We start from the raw sequence: 22,224 nt of genomic DNA, 5'->3' as shown, positions 1-22,224 counted from the left end.
TCTCTGTATGTATGTAATACATATATATATATATATATATATATATATATATATATATATATAAAAATCTCTCTCTCTGTATGTATGTAATATATATATATATATATATATATATATAAAAATCTCTCTCTCTGTATGTATGTATGTATGCATGTATATATATATATATATATATATATATATATATATATATATACATAAATATGTATATTCGTGAAAAAGAGCTCTAAGGAGAATCTTGAAATGAATCCCGTTTGGTGACAGTAGACAGACAGGCTCCAATAACAGGCTCTGCTTAATGAAGGCACTATAGAAATGAACAGTTTTTGGAGGTAGCCTTGATAAACTTCCTCTAAGTCTTCTCCCTAGCTTCAAGTTCTTGACTTAAGATTTTGAATTCAGCCAAAAGTAACTGGTATCCTATCATACACTACCCATCACATTTGACGGGAACACACTAGCTATCCTCTAAGTACTGAGCTGCTGCAGCCTTGTATGAAGATCCCAATATGGTGCTTGCAATAGCCATAGAAACTTGTTAATTGTTGATTAATTAAAATTTTGGAGAAAAACAGGCTTGTTCAAGGCAACAAAGTTACTTTGCTCTTATTCATTTTATTCTGGTTGTTTAAGCTAACACTAGAGTATTTGCATGAACCACACTTAGCCCGAGAACCACAGTGCTTACAATAATCAACATGTGAGAAGGTTTGGTTAGTAGACTTATTATTCTTTACTATTTTACAATGAATGAGAACAAGAGACCATCTACTGAAACATATTAACGATGCTATACTTACATTGGCGATGTTTTCACATAGCTTATGTTCCCATTGGGTTTTGGACACTCGGGAAAGACACAATGAAAATTTCCGGCAGTGTTTATGCACATGGTAAGTTTGGTGCAGTTATGTAGTCCAGAATTACACTCATCTATATCTAGATATCAAACAGAACAATCTGGTTTTAAAATGTCTTATTGTAGAGCAGGGTATTAAGCTTTATTAAAGTGCCAATGAAAAAAAGAAAAAAAGAAAAAGCTGTTTTCATTATTGAAAAAATCTTAAATAACTAAATGTGGTCTGTAGCTCTTCTTTTATAAAGACTAACAATACAGTGTTCATTGTGGCACATTTATTTGGTGACTTCCAGATATTTAAGACTTGCAAGTAATTAACAGGTGTTAAAGTATATTGACGGTTGCTATGCCCAGCAGCAATTTCATATTGTTTTTTGCTTATTTCTTGCAATGTACAAGATGTTATACAATATCTATAATATAAATGTCTAGTGGCGTGTGTTAGTCTGTCTGTGTGTGGAAAAAATAAAACCAAGCTGCAGCGCCACCTGCTGGGCGGAGTTATACACTGACCTACTAAATTCTTAGTGTGTGTGTGGAAAAAAAAAATCAGAAAGGGCTGAAATTTGGTATACTAAGATGTTTTTAATTTGTTCATTTAATTTGTTAATTGTTAAAAGTGTTTATAAAGATTTAAAAAAAATATATATATATTTCTTGGAGGAGAAGTGACAGTTGGGAGTGGTTGGTAGTTGCCGGGGGTGACAGTGGGGAGTGGTTGGTGGTTGCCGGGGGTGACAGAGTGAGAGGAGTGTGATACTCAGGACCGCTGAGAGAGATTCCTGTGTCTGGATAGACATCTGGATAGATGTGGCGATGAAAATGAAGGATGAGGTGATGGAGAAGAATGATGAGGTGGTGACATGTGGACAAAACCACGTTAAAAAAGGGCGCTTACGTCGGGAAGTAACGCTCTTCCCCTGAGGAGGCCTGGGCTAGGCCCAAATGCATGACAAGAACCTTTTTAACACCTTAAGTAGCTTGATTTGACTAGAATGCATGAGTATCATGCACGGGTTAACTTGTATGTATATATATATATATATATATATATATTGCCCATTGCATCCTACATTATGCTGCGATGTGTATTTTATGTATGAAGAGAAACTTTTACATCTACTGTATGTATTGATGAAAGTCATGGCCCCAGTGTTGATGCTGCATTGAGTGAGTCTGTTTAGTGAGTCTCTTATTCATTTTGATTATAACTGTTTCTTGCAGTGGCACTATAAATATAGTTATGTACAAAGCTAGGCAATCACACATAATTAAGATATACTAAACAATATGTTCTTTATAAGTAAGTTGACATTATCATAGATAATCAAGCAATATTAAAATATGATTAATATATTTCTAGATACATTATATATTCTAAAATGGAATTTAACTATTGGAACACCTCCAAATTGAATAATATGACAGAAGTGGACAGGCCCTACAAGGAATCACACAATCACACAAGGTAATTTAAAACTATTGTGTATTTTTATTAAATACTTTGCAAATTCAGTTATAGCTTTGTTGAACTTGTAACCATCATAGTGCCTCAAGCACACATCTGTGGAGTTTGCCTATATGATATAACAGTGGAAGTAGTTAAAGGATAATCCATTTTTACAGTATATGTTCGTCAATGTGTCCCGCTGCCTCTTTTTTCCACTTTTTGCTCCTGGCTGTCTGACCACTACGTCAATTAATTTGTCAGACGTGACAAATTAACTCTTACAGCTTAAAGTGACGTATCTTTGGTTGTTAATTACCATAATATTAAAGTGAACTTATGGATATGTATCAAAGTGTGGTTTATTATATACTCAGCCATCAATCAGATGTAACTCTCCATAACTGACTATAGAAAGAAGCACTGTGACATATATCATTAATATTGGGACTATGGCAACTGGCAACCTTAGTGTACTAGTTGAAAGTTCACTGACACAGTCATTCACTATCGTCTTAAATACACTGGACCTCATTTGCAATGTGTGCTTCACATTTAAGATTTTGCTCCAGTGTACCCAGAAGGTCCCCCCACCGCACATCAAGATGTCCCACTACTCTGCAATATCCCATTAATTGCATAAACTACATGTAGTTACATTTGAAAGTAGAAACATGCCTATAAAAGGCTGAAAAGGCACCAACTTCTAGAGTGAAGGAGGTTCCACTAATTGTGCCTGTGACAGTTTGCTCAGGTCATGATGAAATTTCTTTGCCTACATTCAGCTATTTTAGACCTCTTGGAACAAGTGGAGACGCAGAAGGCCAAACAAGACTATATAATTAAATTCCTGCATGGTCTGTCTACTTACATGGAGCCATTTCAGCAATTGTTTACTCCAAGTTCTACAGTTTAGAGTGCTATTCCTGCACCTGCTGAGCTAACACTTGTATCATCAGTCTCCACTTTATTTAATCCTTCACCACTTTGTTACAATCCACAAGTTTTCAATTCAAGCTAGAGCCTGATACATTTGTACCTGAATGCACTCTATGATCAAATCCATGATTTTATTTGAAATTTTTTTTTTCCATTGTCTAGGGTTCTCATCCTAGTTACCAATCCATCCATGCTATTGATAACAACATTTTAGATCTCCAAGATATTTAAAAAGAAACTCGAGTTGCTCTTAATGTCTCCACTTGTCCCAGCATCTATGCAGATAGCAGCAGTTCACATTACCATGTTTGAGTAACATGTATCTGTGCTATTTATGGGTTATGTTTTTACGCTCATGTGACTGACTATTACTGACCTGGCTTGCTCATCACCTTTATTGTATAATTGTATATGTCTTCTGCTTTCTGACTGACCATCTATTACCACCCCAACATGTTTTGATGACCTCGGTCTGCCTGTTACAGAACCTGTGCTGCCCAACATGACACTCGGCCTGTGTCTTGTCCTATTGTCTCCATGCACTGACATGTGATGCCTAGTGGATTTAGCGTGAGAGTCACAGTCTGTGAGTGTACAGCAGCAAAGCCTACTGTCTCCTTGGATCGGTCCCTGGTGACCAGACACTGGAATGCAAGCTCACACGAACACGACCCTCTCTACTTTATGTCTAATATCTGTCTATCTATCTCAATTGCGCCTGTGATATCCTATACTTAATTCTTAGGTGACCGCTATGCAGATGGTTTACTCATAAACACTGAATTCGTACTTGTTTTTGTCCTACCTGTATATCATCTGCTTACACTTAATTTATTTGTTATTATACTTGTGTATTCATGTATTTGCTTTTTTGTAGGTATGTATCCGTATGCCAACTGGCCGATGTGGCAGAATCTCTGGTGCCTTACAAATAAACAATGATGATGATGATTAGAATCTGATCACTAGTTAATCTAGCACCAACAACTAGCAGAAAGGTGGGTCTACTAATTGTGTCCATGACTTCTTGTAAGAAAGGCATCCAATCAATGTTTTATGTCCAGTTTTTCAATTGGTTCTAAACACCTCAGGTGATCAAGACTAGTACAGGAAGGATGGGTTACTCATGGGGCCTGGTAGGTTGAGCAAATGCTGCAACAAGTATATGCAAGAGAAATTATTTAATGTTAACATAGTGAACTTCACAGTATGCTAGATTTTAGTTTTATTTAGTTACTTCTTTAAGGAGCCAAAGAATACTCCAGTTACATATATATCATAATATTTCTTTGTACATACACTTTTAGGGGCATATTCAATTAGGATTCGCACACACGATGACGCGCTGCTGCACGGTAATGACACTTTTTATACGCGCAGCAGCGCGTCATCGCAGGCATGGATCCTAATTGAATATGCCCCTTAGTGTTTGGACTTTTCATATTTGAAATACTACACAATTACCTTCACAGTGTTTGCCATCACCAAGTAGCTTATATCCCGCAGGGCAAGCACAGCGATACGAGCCAGGAACGTTGATGCAGGTGTGCACACAAAGTCGCGTTCCTCCTTCTGCCTTGTACACCTCACACTCATTAACATCTACAAAGGAGACAAAGCCATCATACCAAACCTCTGCTTTACGTGTAGGTCACCATTAACTGCACTTGATGTGGAGGCCAAAACTACTTCTTGATTTTGTACTTGTGCATCTACATGGTCCGCCCTGCACACATCAAGGTGCACACCTACTCTGAAATCATGGGAGAAGCGCACACGACAGCCACAGTGGCCACAAAATAGCCTTTCAAGTTTGGCTTTTAAATGTAATGCATTTTATGACAGGTGTAGCACAAAATGCAGCACATAGATGTGTTCAATATAAAGAGACACCAGTCATCACCACCAATTTGATGATCAGGACGCTGTATCTTTACTGAGTAATAAATCATTATTTTTATTTTTGTTCAAAACTGCGTCATCCTCTAATTTTCCCCCCCAAATAAATTACCGTCACCAGTGCTATAGCGTTAGATGATTATCACTAAAGCAGGGGAACAAAGACCGGTAACCAGCACCAGGCTATGACAGGCTGCGCTGGTCACACTATAAAAGGGAGACCCACGTCGTCTCCCTCTGTTGTAATGTGAAACCCCAGTGCTCCCACCCCTTGAGACAAGCCATGCTGAATAGTACTGGGGCTCATGCCAGTAGCCCTGTAGTGGTGCTAGGGTAATATGTGTAGTGAAAATAAGATTATACACTATTGTAGAACTACAAGGGCCAACAAGGCCTGACAACCATTGACAGGTTGAGCATGTTGGCACATATGAAACTATACAGAAGCAAGAAGATTCCGTATGGATTTAGGAGTACAATAAAAAGGTAAACTATGGGTTTGTGGGAGTTTCAATTGCAATAAAAAAATATTTTGAATTTCAGTATGTTTATTTTTCTCAGGAACTACTGTAGTATTATTGTAGAAGTACATATTTCAGCAGGCCCTAGTTCCACAATAGTATTTCATTTAATTTTCCATTATTACCTTAACACCCCCCCCTCCCCCCACGTCACAGTTGTCAGGAATAGTCCCTGTGGCTTCTTGACCCTGAAGGGGTGAGGAACATGTTTTTAGCAGGCTTGATTCCCCTATTTTGTCCACATGTGGTTGTTTTCATATTATGACAGGAAACCCCACACTGCGGGCTTCCCTGATATACCATGGCCCAGTCTGGTACTAGTGACTGATTTGGGAGGGGAACCACAAACGTATTTAGAAGTAATCAGCCTAGGCCATAACCCTGGTGCTGGCTACTCATTCATAGGAGTGGTTTGATTATTAAAACTTACTATTTATTATTTTTTTAAACATAGCAAAGGTTCCTGCTGATGCTGTCATTATCAACAGCACCTACCTTTATAGATGACCTTCAGAACCTGCATTAGATACACATCCTACGAGTGCCATGGTGTTTATGTGGGAGAAATGTGTTGTGATTATGAGAGACAACTATGAATGTGTAGGGTTTTGTGCAGTGTCTATCACATATCATGTTATAATGTGCTGGGGACAACCTAGCACTAATCTTATTGATTGGAGAACAATTAGTACCTGTCAGGGGAGGACTAGCAAATTTTAGCCTGGGGGCCAAGACCTGACTCGGCAGCCTATTAGGAACATTTAAAAAAAAATGCAGGTGGCCCAGTGACCCAGCCCAAGGTAGCCCACTATGGGACCAGCCCGGGGGGGCAGATGCCCCCTGCCCCCCAGCCCAGCCTGCCCCTGTACTTGATGTGTATTGAATTTATATAAATTCTCCCATTTTGAATATAAAAAAAAGTTTCTTTCCTGGCTCTGAGCTGTCTCTTGATTGGCTGCAATGAACACAAATGTATGAATATAACCACTTATTACATTTGCATAACCGTAAAATATAGAGGATTTAAGTCATGGGGGTAAATGTATCAAGGTACGAGTTTCTGGTGGGTTTGAAAAGTGTAGATGCTGCCTATAGTAACCAATCAGATTCTAGCTATCATTTTGTAGAATGTACTAAATAAATGATAACTAGATTCTGATTGGTTGCTATAGGCAACATCTCCACTTTTCAACCCCACCGGAAACTTGCAGCTTGATACATTTATTCCATGGTCATCATTTAAATAAGCTCTATACACAACAAAAGTTTATTGACATGGTTTAGAGGAGAATAAACTTCATTATATTACCACTAGTTGAAAGGCAGGACATCTTTGTTTACCAAGTTATCTGTATATAAATACTTATACATTGTTTTATGTACCTTGACATACACTGTTTTCCGGTGTGCCACTCATTTGGAATCCAGCATCACAGCTACAGTGCTGAGTACGATCAACTCTTGTACAGATTGCTTTGCGGCTTAAAGTAGCATCGTCGTCCACTGGCCGCTCAGGTGGTGCTTAATAGATAGGTACACAGGGAGAATGAATTAATATGCCATCAGTTGTAGAATACTGGACAATGCTTTTCTTGGCCTTTCTCGCCATAAAAATACGGTACCTGTTTGTGTTTTAAGCTGGCAGTTGGATCCTTTCCACTCTGGAGGACAATTACATTTGTATTGGCTGCTTCCTTCTATGCATGTTCCTCCATTTAGACATGGTTGGCTGCTGCATGGTCTGATATCTAAGAAAGGTACAATGAGGGCTATGAGTGAGTCAATGGCATGCAAGTAACAGAAAATCAACATGTAAGGTCTTGAACATATTAATGTTAATATCAGCCGCTCAATGTGCGTTCTTTAAGCCTGGGGAATATGCTTTAAGCTGACTGGACAAAAAAACAAGACAAGTGAATGGGCCCACACACACACACACACACACACACACACACACACACACACACACACTCACACACTCTGATGGTGGATTTGCTTTGGACCAATATCTATGTTGCCTGCAGTATTCAGAAGTGTTAACACTCTGTAGATTACAGTGCTGTTCCAAAGTACGTTAGAGACATATGATATAGACAGTTCAGAATCTCCTCATTCACATGATTCCAAACTGGTAAGCAGTGGATGTGCCCAGAGTTTGGCTTTTAGTTCCATTTAGTTAAAAAAGTTGAAACATACAAAAAAAAAATACATTACAAAAAATATATTTTTCAAAGAATAAAGAATTTTTAACGGCTTTGCTCTGTTATTGCCAACCTGTGATAGGTACGGTAGAGGCGGTACCTATATAGGCAAAGTATAGGGTATAGGGTAAGGCAGTATAGGGAAAGCTTCACAATTGGGCTTTTCATATATATGCTCTTATACTAATGAAATTGCTTAAAATATATTTATAGTATGCAGACATGACATAAAAAATAAATCACAATAGAATCACATTGAAAGTTGTCTAAAGTAAAGAAATAGATAAAACATGGAAAGACAATCAAATGCATCTGTAGTTTGTAAAATGATAGTTTGCAAACTCAATAATATCACAATAGCAGTACAATTACAATGTAAAATGTAATATTTGGCTGACATGAATGCACAACTGGAACAAATGACTTGCTGGCAATGTAATTACTGCCAAAACCCAGATATTAGATACAGCGCTTAAAATTTATTGATGCACTTAAAACACTATAAAATGAAATGTGTGATTTAAAATGCATGTACTACATTGTATTGCAGTAAAACAGTTTATATAGAACGTTACAATAAAACTGTTAAAATAGGAATTTCAAATTTAAGCTTCAAATTTAACACAATGAAAATATAGTAATAACATATATACCTATGAGACCCTGCACTGATTTTACATTGAGTTTTACAATCTTATAAAGTTTATGCTAGGATAGGTAGCCAATAAACTTTATAAGTGAAATTCAGTATAGTTACAAAACCGTGACTCTAAATCATGGATGCGATATTCACGATTTCCCTTTAATTTGAATTTTTGCAAAACTGAATTGTTACATACTTGGTGATCGATGCTCTGTGCACAATTCCGACTGTGTAAATGATGGCAGGCTAAATGCCGACACTTCCATTGAGGGGACAGACTGCAAATGTTGACATTCACAATGTTGACAATTACAATGCCGACATTAAAGACCTATACCAGTGTCAGACTTTAGTACCCTACCCGTTCTGTGATAGGCCTTAAACTAAATGTGCTTTCTTTGTGTCTTAAAGTCATTACATCACAGCTGAGGCAGATTGGAAACTTAAAGTGCCCCAGGAAAAAATTCTTGAAGTGGCCTCATGTAGGTGGGACCAACTCAACTGGAGGTGGGGTCAACACAAAAGTAGGCAGGATTTAGAACTACTGGAATTTGGTTGTAGTAACATTTAGGAAAACCTGGATGTGATGACTTAAGACACAGTGGGTCATCTCTAAAGTAATGCAGGGAAAAAGCTGCCAGTCCTGTGCTATAAAAATACATGAATTACTTGCTAGAGTCTGGCTTTTGACAAACAGCCCTGGTGACCCCATTGCCCAGCCCTCTTTGTACTCCTTAGGGACAACGAACATCGTTGGATAAAAGAACGGTCTACACCCCTTGGCCCTTTTTCTTACCTACAGACAATTACCCTCCCTCCCTTTGATTCTATGTTTTTCTATCTTGTTTTTTTTTTACCCCAGGGATATTAATCGCTCTTACTGAACAGTTGCATCTATAAATAAACATGTATAAGGTCTTTTATAACATAATAAGTACAATTATTTTGATCATGATGACATTTGATGTTGAATACTTGTATCAAAATGTTCTGAGACTCTCAACTATATTTTAATTTATTGATGTATGTAACTGATATTGTATACAATGTCCTTGTTGCTACTGATTTTCTTTGTTTTCAAAAAAATTAATAAAAAGAGTTTGAAAAAAATTAATAAAAAAAAAAACATGAATCCTATTGGATGATTTGCGATTGGTTTATACCTCTCTGCTCAAACTTGTTTAGTTGCCTACTAACACATCCTTCCAAAATTCCCTTCATAGAAGCATATCTGACTTTGGTTAAATAAGTTTAACTATCACAAAACATGTTGGCGCAATCGTATTTGATCAGTCCGCCAGAGCAGCATATGAGCACCTCACCGCACTGTTGCATCTTTCCCTGACGTCCTGAGATGCAAACTACCAGTCAAATCTCTCTATATATAATATATAAATATGTGTACTGTGTGTTTCAAAAAAAGACATTAAAAATAATCCTTATAAAAAAATGGATATCCAGTGCGATCACCTCAAAGGTCAAATTTTGCAAGCATCTGCAAGAAAACACTTCTTTTGTAACAAACTCAACCCCGCATTCAATTAATAGCCCCAAACCACCCTAGCATTAAATCAAAAATTTTGTCAACCAATCTTAATTTAATAGGCCCCATCAATAAATTAAATTACCCCACCATCACCCCACAAATAAAATAGCACCCATTAAATAATTAGCCCCACCTAAACTTTACTATATTATATATATTAATATACATATATTAAGAACCCCCCCCTATTCCCTCACACATCATAGCAAGCCCTCCTCCCTATAGTTTGGTATAGGCAGCACTCTCCTTACAATTTAGCACAGGCAGCCCCCCCCTCCCTATAGTTTAGTATAGGCAGCACCCCCTCCCTATAGATTAGTATAGGCAGCTCCCCTCTCTATAATTTAGTATATGCAGCCCCCGCATAGTTTAGTAGAGGCAGCTCCCATCCTATAATTTAGTATAGGCAGCCCCCTCCCTATAGTTTACATAGGCAGCCCCCCCCCCCCACCTCACTTACCTTTAGCTGCTCTGGCCGGTGTCACTCCTCAGATCAGGCAGACAGGAAGTGAAGTGAGACTTCCTGTCTGCCGCAGAGCACTGTGGGACCCCATACAGCAACAGGCAGCAATTGGCTATAAAGGACAAGACCCAATCACAGTGAACTCAGAGCTATTTGCAAGGAACGCCCCTAAAATTGCGCTCTCTCCTCCCCTAATCATATTTATCTCATTTAAATAATCCCACTCTGTAAAATGAAATATTGGTTTTGCAGATCTCCACAAAACTAGGCACCCGCTCACTCCGCCCTAACTCCTCCCACTATCATTTCCAAGGCCACCAACAAGAAGTGTTTCTTACAACCCCTGCTGTACAGAGGCTTCCTGCCATTATCCTAGACCTTTTGCAGATCATTCTTATCTACAGAAAGGAGGTGAAGTGGTTTTGTGTAGATATTTTCCCTTTACAAATGCATTGACTTAAAATGTGGGTTAAATGGAGTTTATCTGGCAACATCCTGTTTCCATCTTCCATTTCTAATCAAGTATCAAAATCACCATCTGTAAAATATATTATTTGAATGCTTTTCTATCTTTTCTTCTGATACCCAAAATATTGTATTTGACATTTATTATTATTTTCCAGTATTGTTACTTGTTTCTCAGGAATGAATATACAGAAACGGTCAATGAATGCCACATGGAAAGACATTCCCCATGTCCTGCCAAGAAACTGATTCATTCTGTCATCAATAGCATAGTCTAAATATCGAAGGACAATTAGACCATGAAGTAACTCAACACAAAGTCAGTAGCATTAACCTATGCGTCCTTCACATAGCCGCTTCATATACAGTGATCATTGTTTCTGTGTAGATAAGGCTGGCAACAGGTGGGCTGACATCTGTATCTAATGCTGATGAAATTACAAATTAAATAACACTTACAAAATGAACCATAAAGTTAAAAATGCACAGGTGGTAAGTCACTGAGAGTTTCAGTGTCTTAAGCTACAGCATAACAGTGTGCCAGGGATTTTTTTAATGGAGATTCCTGTGAATATTTCTGCATGCCTATTATCTGTATTGAAACAAGAAAGGACAGACTAGCCTCCTGTCTTGATGTATGATTTCCTTCCTCGCAAAGAGTAGCAAATTCCATTTTACGCTGGATAGGTTGAAAGCAGGCTTAAAGACATCCATCGTACACTTATGCTCTTCTCTTACCTAAAATGAGCTTAGCTTATCACAATAAGTCTAGCGAAACTTTAAGAATAATAATTAATTTATAATAAATATACCAGCACAGCGGCGCATGCAGGGGGGTTTCTGGGTCTCCAGAAACACACCCCCCCTCCTCTTACTAAGTGCCCACCATAGCGGCACTGTCCTATACAGCAGCCGCGGCATTGTCAAAGAAGTGTCCGCGTCGGTGCTGTATTGTATACAGCACCACCGCGGACGCTTCTTTGACAGCGCCGCGGCTGCTGTATAGTACAGTGCTGCCGAAACGGGCACATGCGCAGCAGCTCTCCCCCCCCCCCAATCCTGCGTGTGCCCCTGCAGTATTAAAATGTGTGTGGATACTTCCTTGAAAAGTGAACTATATGGCAGATGGATAATTGCCATGTGTCTGAAACATTGTATTTGAATCACATTATTTAACATTAGGGAACCACTTTAAACTAGGGAAAGTTTGTATACCACATTAACGGGTGAATTTACTAAACTGCAGGTTTGAAAAAGTGGAGATGTTGCCTATAACAACCAATCAGATTCTAGTTATCATTTATTTAGTGCATTCTGCAATATGACAGCTAGAATGTGATTGGCTGCTATAGGCAACATCTCCACTTTTTCAAACCTCGCAGTTTAGTAAATATACTTGTTGTAAGGTGCCTGTCATTTGAAGAGCCAGATCAGACTAGTGGCCCCATTTTCATCCAATAGTTTAAATACAGATGTGGCATCTCTTATCCACAAACCTGTTATTCATAAAATCCCCCCCCCCCCCAAAAAAAAAAAAATAAAAAAAAAAAAAAATGATTGCTGCTGATTGGCAATAATGTCCCATGCTCAGACATAATTATCAAGTGTCAATGTGAGGAGCACTGCTAATCAATTCAATTAGGAAATGAATGCCAGGGGCAGTTTATGGAACAACAGTTTTTGTTTAAACTGAAAAAACTAACATAGTATTTAGATTTTTTTGGGTACAAAAAACTGAACAAAACCCTTATCTGGAAAACTGAAGTCCCAAAAATTCCTGACAATACTTGTATAGAAAGCAAGCCTCATACTCAAGTATTTTGCAACAAATATCAACATCGCTTTAAGTTCTTAGCAATATACAACAAAACCCATTCCCAATCTAATCATCAAGACATAAGTGCTTAGCGTGTCTTTAATCTGTTCTTACACTGTCTATTCACGAAAATATGTTGTTTTCCTAGCGTATGTGCATAATGACATTTTTTAAATGCAAAATCATGCTGGAAACTTATGTCAGTCTAGAAAATTGCCCATGAGATCAACACTGGGATCAATGATCCGCATTAGCTGCATACTGTTCCATTCACTGTAAGCAACGCAGTTCAAGCAGAGGACTGATTCTGGCTGCACGCCTGTGTGCACGCACCCTTAAAAAGGCAAATGTTGTGCTTGCTTAACGGAAACATAGGAATACATAGTAATATAGCAAACTTTTTTGAAAAGATGTCAATGTACACTGCTTCTTGGTGTCACTTATACTTAATGTACACTGCTCCTTGGTGTCACTTATATTTAATGTACACTGCTCCTTGGTGTCACTTATATTTAATGTACACTGCTCCTTGGTGTCACTTATACTTAATGTACACTGCTCCTTGGTGTCACTTATACTTAATATACACTGCTCCTTGGTGTCACTTATACTTAATGTACACTGCTCCTTGGTGTCACTTATATTTAATGTACACTGCTCCTTGGTCTCACTTATAATTAATGTACACTGCTCCTTGGTGTCACTTATACTTAATGTACACTGCTCCTTGGTGTCACTTATACTTAATGTACACTGCTCCTTGGTGTCACTTATACTTAATGTACACTGCTCCTTGGTGTCACTTATACTTAATGTACACTGCTCCTTGGTGTCACTTATACTTAATGTACACTGCTCCTTGGTGTCACTTATACTTAATGTACACTGCTCCTTGATGTCACTTATATTTAATGTACACTGCTCCTTGGTGTCACTTATACTTAATGTACACTGCTCCTTGGTGTCACTTATACATAATGTACACTGCTCCTTGGTGTCACTTATATTTAATGTACACTGCTCCTTAGTGTCACTTATACTTAATGTACACTGCTCCTTGGTGTCACTTATACTTTTCACAAGTGTAATACATTCAAGAAAATGTGTGATTTTATACTCTAAAAATGTTACCCCAAACTTTTCTTGGTATTATACAAACTGAGTGCAAAGAATGTTTCCATATGTCATTACTATCTAAATCCTAGGGTTTGCAGTCATTACTGAGCTATAACAGATATTTTAATGGTTCATTAACATTTAAACAGCCCAGGAGAAGAGGAAATATGAACTCTCTATTTCCAGAGGAACACAACACTTGTTTATAATTATGCCCTTTAGCACATTTTAGCTGTATTATATAATGCTTTGCAATATTGCTGCAATTAAAGGTATATTATACATAATTATCAAATCAGTTTTTTTCTGATAGACATCCAACATTTTTCATTCTAATTATATGACACATCCTTTATTAAGAAATGTTCTATATTAAGATAGACAATTTGTGCCTTTCAGTATGATGTCAGTTGAGGCACAGTCTTCTATAGCTCTAACTGAAAGAATGGCATCTGTTACTTTGTATTACAGTGTATTAGGACACATCTGTATGCACAGGATAATTTATAAAACTACAAAACATGTGCTTCTTGCTGCACATATGCCATTTGTAGCTATGTTCCTGTGAATGCACCATGTTTAATGGGAGAGCACATGGATTTAGGGGTTGGTTGTTGCTGATTATATGCTAGTAGGGGCAAACGCAAGATATATATATATATATATATATATATATATATATATATATATATATATATAATGTTTTTTTTTTACCTTAGATCAAACTTTTTAAAATTAATAATGTGTACTTTTCTCTCAGTACTTTAGTGCCACGTCTTCCACTTGAACCATTGTTTTTAAATATTTCATATGAGTGAATATTTCATATGAGTGAATCATATGAGTGAATCTTGACTTGAGCAAGAAATTTGAAAACAGTGGTTAAAGTAGAAGCGACACAGCTCTGTTGAGCTACAATTACGCCCATACAGTATAAATTAACAAGTACCTTTCTTTTTTTAAACTAATTGTGACAAAGGGATGGGTTTGCCATGGACCTATACAGTGTCGGACTGGGGCATGAAGGGCCCACCGGGGGACTGCAGTGCTAGCGGCCCACCAGAGGTGGTGTGGCCAGCCATAATAGAGGCGAGACCAGACACTAGATGGTGAGTGGTCAGCCCACAAAGGACAGCTAGCACCATAGTGTAGTATATAAAGAATGCAGTGCGTGTATAAAGAGTACACAGTCTTGAACGGCCCCTTAGATTGGGCAGAACAGTCACCAAAAATTGGAATTGTCCCACTAGAATCAGAACATTTGACAAACTCTTCTGCTCTCTCCTACCTGTTCTTGTCACTTTCCCCATCTGTGGTTGCTGCTTTCTTTAGTTGTGGCTTGCTGGATCCTGGAATGTTGGGGGCCCTATTTGGAAAAAAAAATGGGTACATTTAGAAAATTTCAACCAGCCCCAGCGTTAAATCAATAGGACCCACGATTAATACTTAGGCCTTCCTCCAGCCCCAACATTAAAATAATAGTATTACCATTTAATAAATACACCTATTTCCCTCCCTCCAAACAGCCCCAGCAATAAATTAATAGTATTTACATTTAATAAATATAACTATTTCCCGCAACCATCACTTTAAATAATTCATATTCACATTTAATAAATAGACCTCATGCTCCTCAAACTCAGCCCTATATTCAATTCATAGCCCCCAAACCACCCCATCTTAAATGAATAGTTCCCACTATAAAATTAAATTGCCCCACCATCACCACACAAATAAAATAGCACCCATTAGTTAGCTACCACCTAACACACACACACAAACACACACACATTACATTGCCACAAGCACGCTGTTCCATCACACACATATTACTGTGCCCCTTCATCACCATGCATTGCCCCCTTATGATCCCACTGCGCCCTCCATACTGCTTTTGCTCCACCCTTTTCCTGGCTCCCCTTTATCACCCTGTGCCATGCTGCTCTTGCCCCCCTTCACACTCTGCCATGATGCCTTTGGCCCCCCTTCATCACCCTGTGCCATGCTTCTTTGGTCCCCCTTCACACTTTGCCATGATGCCTTTGCCCCTCTTCACACTTTGCCAAGCTGCTTTGGCCCCCTTCACACTCTGCCATGATGCCTTTGGCCCCCCTTCATCACCCTGTGCCATGCTTCTTTGGCCCCCCTTCACACTTTGCCATGATGCCTTTGCCCCTCTTCACACTTTGCCAAGCTGCTTTGGCCCCCTTCACACTCTGCCATGCTGCCTTTGCTCCCCCTTACTTCAGTTCCTTTACTTACCTTTTCTATCGGCTTCTTTCTTCACTTTTCTTCTCTTCTTGTCTTCTTGCCTTCTCCTCTCTGCGCTGCTCCTCACTGAACGTCGCGCATGATGAGGTCACACCCGACATTCAATGCGAATGTGGCAGAGAGGAGAGAGGAGGGGCAAAGGCGCCGCGATCAAGTAAGGAATTTTTTTTTTAAAAAAAGTATATATTTTTTTCTAAGGTACAAGCCCTCCCGCCAACAAAGAGGGAAGCCATCAGGGTCTGGGCTCCCCCCGCGGGCCAGTCCAACCCTGGGCCTATAAGAGAGTAATCAGCTATTCAGCTGATGGTCTGCAGGTAAAAGGCTGCAGACAGAGTTACATACAGTTAAAGTAGTGCACCTAGGATGAGAGATATGCAGGTAGGAGACATGTGTCACAAAGTAGAAGTATGAAATGTGTGATGTAACTTGCATGCCTTGAAAGTGTCTTTTCCACAGCTAACAGTGGAGCTGACAGAGTTACAGAGCACCTGAGGAGACTTCCATTTAAATGCAAAGTTGGAGTGCCAATTGTACATCAAGTTAGAGGGGTCTCAACTATAAAAGACTGTATAGTGCACTTGTGCATGGTGATCAATGCAAGTTAGTGGCCTGTGACCAGATATGTAAACTGGGACTAGCCAGTGTTAGGTTGCCTGATGTTGTCCTGCCAAAGTGTTTGCTGTATTATTGTGATGTAAAAAATAAAGCATTGTTTGTTTCAAGCAAGAAGCCGTCCGTGTGCATCATCAAATATGATGATTCACTGTGAAGACACACTTTCCTCACTTTATGATCATGCACATCTGATGCATTGATGGAGGATGACTGTGCTAAGTATGGGCAGCACGGTGGCTAAGTGGTTAGCACTTCTGCCTTACAGCACTGGGGTCATAAGTTCGATTCCCAACCATGGCCTGTTTGTGTGTTTGCATGGGTTTCCTCCGGGTGCTCCGGTTTCCACCCACACTCCAAAAAACATACTAGTAAGTTAATTGGCTGCTAAAAAATTGACCCTAGTCTGTGTGTGTATGTTAGGGAATATAGACTGTAAGCTCCAATGGGGCAGGGTCTGATGTGAGTGAGTTCTCTGTACAGCGCTGCGGAATAAGTGGCGCTATATAAATAGATGGTGATGAAGTATGGGGGTAAACACAGAAATATACTGACTAATGTAGGCACAATTTTTTAGATGTGCTGGGATGCCCTTTGTAAACTATCCTAATTTTAAATAGTTGGAAGTGTTATAAAAAGTATTCAACATCTTTTTCATTATTCATGTTTTTTTTTCTTACATCATGGAATCAAAATGGACTTATCTGAGAAATATTAATATTAAATAACAAAAAATATTCAGAAATGTTAAGTAAATAAAAAAATCTAAAGTGTTTTCTGTAATTCCAGCTGTGACTGTCATTGTTTAAGACTCTACCAGCTGTGACCATTTCTGAACATCACAACCTTTTTCCATCTTCTTGCAATATTGTACGAGTTCCTTAGAGTTTGATGGGAGCTGTCACTGAACAGAAGTTTTCAAACCGTTCCACAGATTCTTGATGGGGTTGAGATCTTGGATTAGACTGATCCATTCCAGGACATAGATTATTTTCATTTAAGTCACTGTAATGTGACTTTTGCTGTATGCTTGGGGTCACTCTCCTGATGGATTCCCAAATCACAGAAAGTTTCCCAATAAGATTTGTCTATATATTCCCCCACCAATTTTGTCTTTTATTTTGATAAGTTCTTCAGTCTCTGAATCACAGAAGCTTTCCCATAACATCATGCTCCCAGCAACATGCTTCACATTAGGGATAATGTTCTTAGGGTGAGGTCCAGTTTTCGGCTTGTGACAAACATAGTGCCTAATGTACATGCCAAATGTTCCACTTTTGTCTTATCAGACCAAAGGATCTTACTCTGTTTATTTGTGTCTCTCATATTCTTTCTAGTGAACTCTCAGCAAGATGTCATGAGAGGTTTCATAAATGGTTTTATTCCTAGTACTCTCATATGAAGTGTAGATTTGTGAAGTTTTCAGTCTGCTTGACAATTTCTCCCATCTCTGCCATGGCAGAACGTAACTTCAGTACCCATAGGCCTCTTGGTAGCTTCACCAAACACTAAGCTTCATAATGAGAAGATCTGAATAAATCCATTTTTATTGTATGATGTAAGAAAATAAAATGTGACAAATGCCAAAGGCATGAAAACTTTTTATAGCCACTATATACCATACTATACCACATACAATGCATGAAATCAATAGCAAGCCTACTGTGAAGATTAAGGGCTATGGGCTAGATTTACTAAGCTGCGGGTTTGAAAAAGTGGGGATGTTGCCTATAGCAACCAATCAAATTCTAGCTGTCATTTTGTAGAAGGTACTAAATAAATGAAAGCTAGAATCTGATTGGTTGCTATAGGCAACATCCCCACTTTTTCAAACCCGCAGCTTAGTAAATCTAGCCCTATGTCTTCTGCCAGATCCATATTCCAGACACCACTGTATTCTCTGTTTCAAGCTCATTCACAAAGAGATGCCACAAAAATGTGCACAAAATGATTTATTAGACAAACGCATAACGATAAGTTAAAGTACAACACACACTGGGGTTTTGGAAAGCTGCAATTTTTTGCAGCTAGAAAACTGTTGCTGTTGCATTTTAGAAGTTAAAATCTGTGCTCAGAGTTTTCCATTACATTGGATGTTCTCCAGGTACACAGAAGCCCTAATCATACGCAACAATTTCACAGCTGAAACTCTGCCAGAGTGCCAGGGGAAATGGCATTCCTCACTCAATGAAATGGCACACTATACCAATGCAGGCATGTGGACACTCTTCTCTGCATTGACTGATAATGCCATTAATCAGGGTCTGTGGGATCTCTTCTAAAAAAACAACATTTCTGATATTTGACATTGCTACACTGTTGCCACAAAGAATCCAAAAATAGCTTCCTGTATTCGATATGTTCCGGAGATGACAACATTCCTTGCTGTGTAGATCGACACTTAGTCATTTCCTTACTTAATTTTGCACCAGTTCTGAGCTGGGGCAGATTTGATCTTGTCCTATATTTTTCAATGCAACTCATTTTTCACTCTCCAGTTGCACTGCAGCGGAGAAACACATTTCTACAGGTACTTTGCCCAATGTAAAACCTAGCTTTAAACACAGAAAACTGCCATATGTAATAAAAACACAATGTCCCTACACTAATAATAATAATATTATTATTATTATTATTATTATTAATAATAATAATAACAATAATAATAATAATAATAATATTTATATAGCACCATTGTACTTTGCAGTGCTTTACAATTAGGAACAGTAATCAGACTGAGTCCCAACAGATAGATAAAGTAGTAAGAAGCTCTGCTCGCAGGCTTACACTCTATAGGAAAATAGGAGTTTGATAAATGAGTGTCACATATTGCACATTGGTCCAACCCAATAGCCATGGTATTGGAATCTGAGGGTTTTTTTGAGTACGGAAAGAGCATGAGAGTAAATTTTGAGTGAAATATTTTTAAGGGTGGCAATTGTGTAAAATAGCTTAGGGAGGTTAAGCAGATGGATCGGGATTTTAATAAACTTGTCTAAAGAGGTGAGTTTTATAAGAAACATTTGAAGTTTTGAAGGCTAGGGGACTTGTGGTAGAAAGGAGGGAAACACTGTAACCCGGATTGGAAACAGGTAATGAGTGTGGATGGGATGCAAAGATCTGAGCAGAGTGGAGGGGTTAAATTTGGAGAAATTTTGAGACAGGGGAAGAGATGTATGTTGGTGCAGTTTTGTTAATGCTTTGTATCTTCATATAAGTATTTTAAATTAGATTCAGTAAAAGACAGGCAATTGAAAAATAGCCAATAGGAAAATAAGTGTAGCAGTCACATTCAAAATAGATCATAGGGGTGAAAGTCTGGTTAGGGGAAGACCAGTATTAGGGTAATTGTAAGCCGGAGATTGTGAGTGGCTGAATTAAATGTTTTTACATATAAAGTGTGATATATGTGCATATTCTGGAAATGTTCCTTAGATTTATGTAACATGATTTGGATATAGATCAGATGTGAGGAACAAAGAACTGTTCTGAGGATGACACCAAGGTATGAGGGGTACAGTTTATTTTGTGTTGTCAATATATATATAGCGATATCATATAGACAGCCTCTGCTGATTGGTGGCAATATTATTAGCTCAGTTCTATTCTGTCTATGCTGTCTCCCACGGATCGCTCCAGCGTCTCGTACCTCCTGGCAAGAACTTGAGCCCTGTTTATCATGGTTTATCCTATTCCTCGTGCCGCCTGATTTAGCCAGTCTCTTGATGCAACTACCTGGACCCTGGTGTATATCTGTCACAGAATATCGCACCTTCCGATCCAGTCTCTTGCTGCAACTACCTGGACCCTGGTGTATACCTGTCGCAGAACATCGCACCTTCTGATCCAGTCTCCTGCTGCAATTACCTGGACCCTGGTGTATTCCTGTCGCAGAACATCGCACCTTCCGATCCAGTATCCTGTTGCAGCTATCTGGATCTTGTTGTTTACCTGCTGCAGAACATCGCACTCTCTGATCCAGTTTCCTACTGCCGCTACCTGGGGTCTGCTGACTACCTGCTGCAGATTATATACCAGCCTGATCCAGTCTCCTGCTTGTTGCTACCTGGACCTCCGTGTACACCTTCCGCAGACCTTCCATTCGGTTCTCTCCACAGAGCCTCGCTGAGTACCTACCTGGAGGGCCGTGACCTGCGGGGCAGAAACCGCTAAGCCCAAACTCCCTTGTGGGGGTCACTGGTGAAAACCTTCTGTCCTGTTAGACTCCACGCCTCCCTGTAGGTGGCGCTGAACCTAGCAGGCTCTAGAATCCCCCTGAGACCTGTGGACTGTGACATGCACACAACTCATCATTTGGGCGGATTCACGCTATTTATATGTGCAGCTTCCTATAGCTTACTGTATGAATGCATATGCATCAAGCATGAGCCCCTAAGTGTGTATCGTAAATGAGGTTTGTGGAATGTGTCAGGAACGTGTTTTTTGCAGTTCAGGGGCAGGAAAAAGAGCATATTCAAAGTAGGACCCAACAGTGAATTCTACTTTTATAATGTATAAATATTTTAATTTTTGAGTTTAGCTAGCCTTTAAGATATTGGGTTTTATGCTCTGGTGTATGTTTTGGTAACCTTTGTATATTTGTAGCCACCTTGTTTAATACATTTTTAAGGGCTCCTCCATATTTTGTGCAACATTAACTAGAGTGACTGTATTTGTACAGTTAAAACAAAACGTCTATTTTATCCTTTGGTCGCTAATTAAAGCATTAATAAATCACATTATAGGAACCTTTGCAATAAGGTGCATCATCCGTCCAGCTTCCATTCTGCTGACATAGTCTGCTAGTGGGACCAATGAGCTGGAATCCCGCATCACATGTATAATGGACCTCATGATCTTCAAGATATTTAGAGCCAAATTTTCTGCCATCATCGGGAGCTTCTAGTGCTGGGCAAGAGACTGAAAAAGAGACACATATATTCAGATTACACATCTCCATACATGAATTCTGTATCTTGAATATGGGGCCACAGTTTTGTGCACCTCATTGTAGGAAGGAGACATTGTGAGGGTTCAGAGATGGGCAACCTAATTAATAGAGGAAAATAAATGGTTTAATTATAAAGATATATTTGAAAAACAGGGTTTGTTTACTTTGGAGCAAAGATAAATAATATGTATAAGTATAGCCAAGGTCAATACAAAGATTTGTCTAATTAACGTTCCATGCCTAAGGCCTTACAGAAGAAGAGGGGCTATTAGTTGCAAATTTTCATAAAATTCAAGTTCCAATTTTATGGGGTCTTTAATTCACTTAGTGTCTCATTACAAATTATTGTTGCAGTTATATACAGCACAATTAATGTATTAAATTATTTACTTAGATTTTTTTTCATATATGACATTAAGGCTGTTACCCATGAAGTTTACCCAGTCTGAGAATTATACATCTTTCTTCCTTTTAA

At 38.7% G+C, this 22,224-nt stretch overlaps 1 protein-coding gene across 1 annotated transcript in view; it reads right to left on the bottom strand.

Moving 5' to 3' along the window:
• FBLN7 (fibulin 7) overlaps window positions 1-22,224 on the bottom strand; it is a 67,521-nt gene that overhangs the window by 5,466 nt on the left and 39,831 nt on the right. The window contains exons 3-7 of the mRNA XM_075203759.1: window positions 21,548-21,718; window positions 7,288-7,413; window positions 7,049-7,186; window positions 4,710-4,847; window positions 801-939 (exon numbers count right to left, since the gene is read on the bottom strand). Of these exons, the coding sequence (XP_075059860.1) occupies window positions 801-939; window positions 4,710-4,847; window positions 7,049-7,186; window positions 7,288-7,413; window positions 21,548-21,718 (712 nt within the window). The remainder of the gene's footprint in view (window positions 1-800; window positions 940-4,709; window positions 4,848-7,048; window positions 7,187-7,287; window positions 7,414-21,547; window positions 21,719-22,224) is intronic.

This window comes from Mixophyes fleayi, chromosome 3 (assembly GCF_038048845.1).
Source record: "Mixophyes fleayi isolate aMixFle1 chromosome 3, aMixFle1.hap1, whole genome shotgun sequence".
NCBI classification, from domain to species: domain Eukaryota; kingdom Metazoa; phylum Chordata; class Amphibia; order Anura; family Limnodynastidae; genus Mixophyes; species Mixophyes fleayi.
This window is presented reverse-complemented; position numbering and strand designations above follow the sequence as displayed.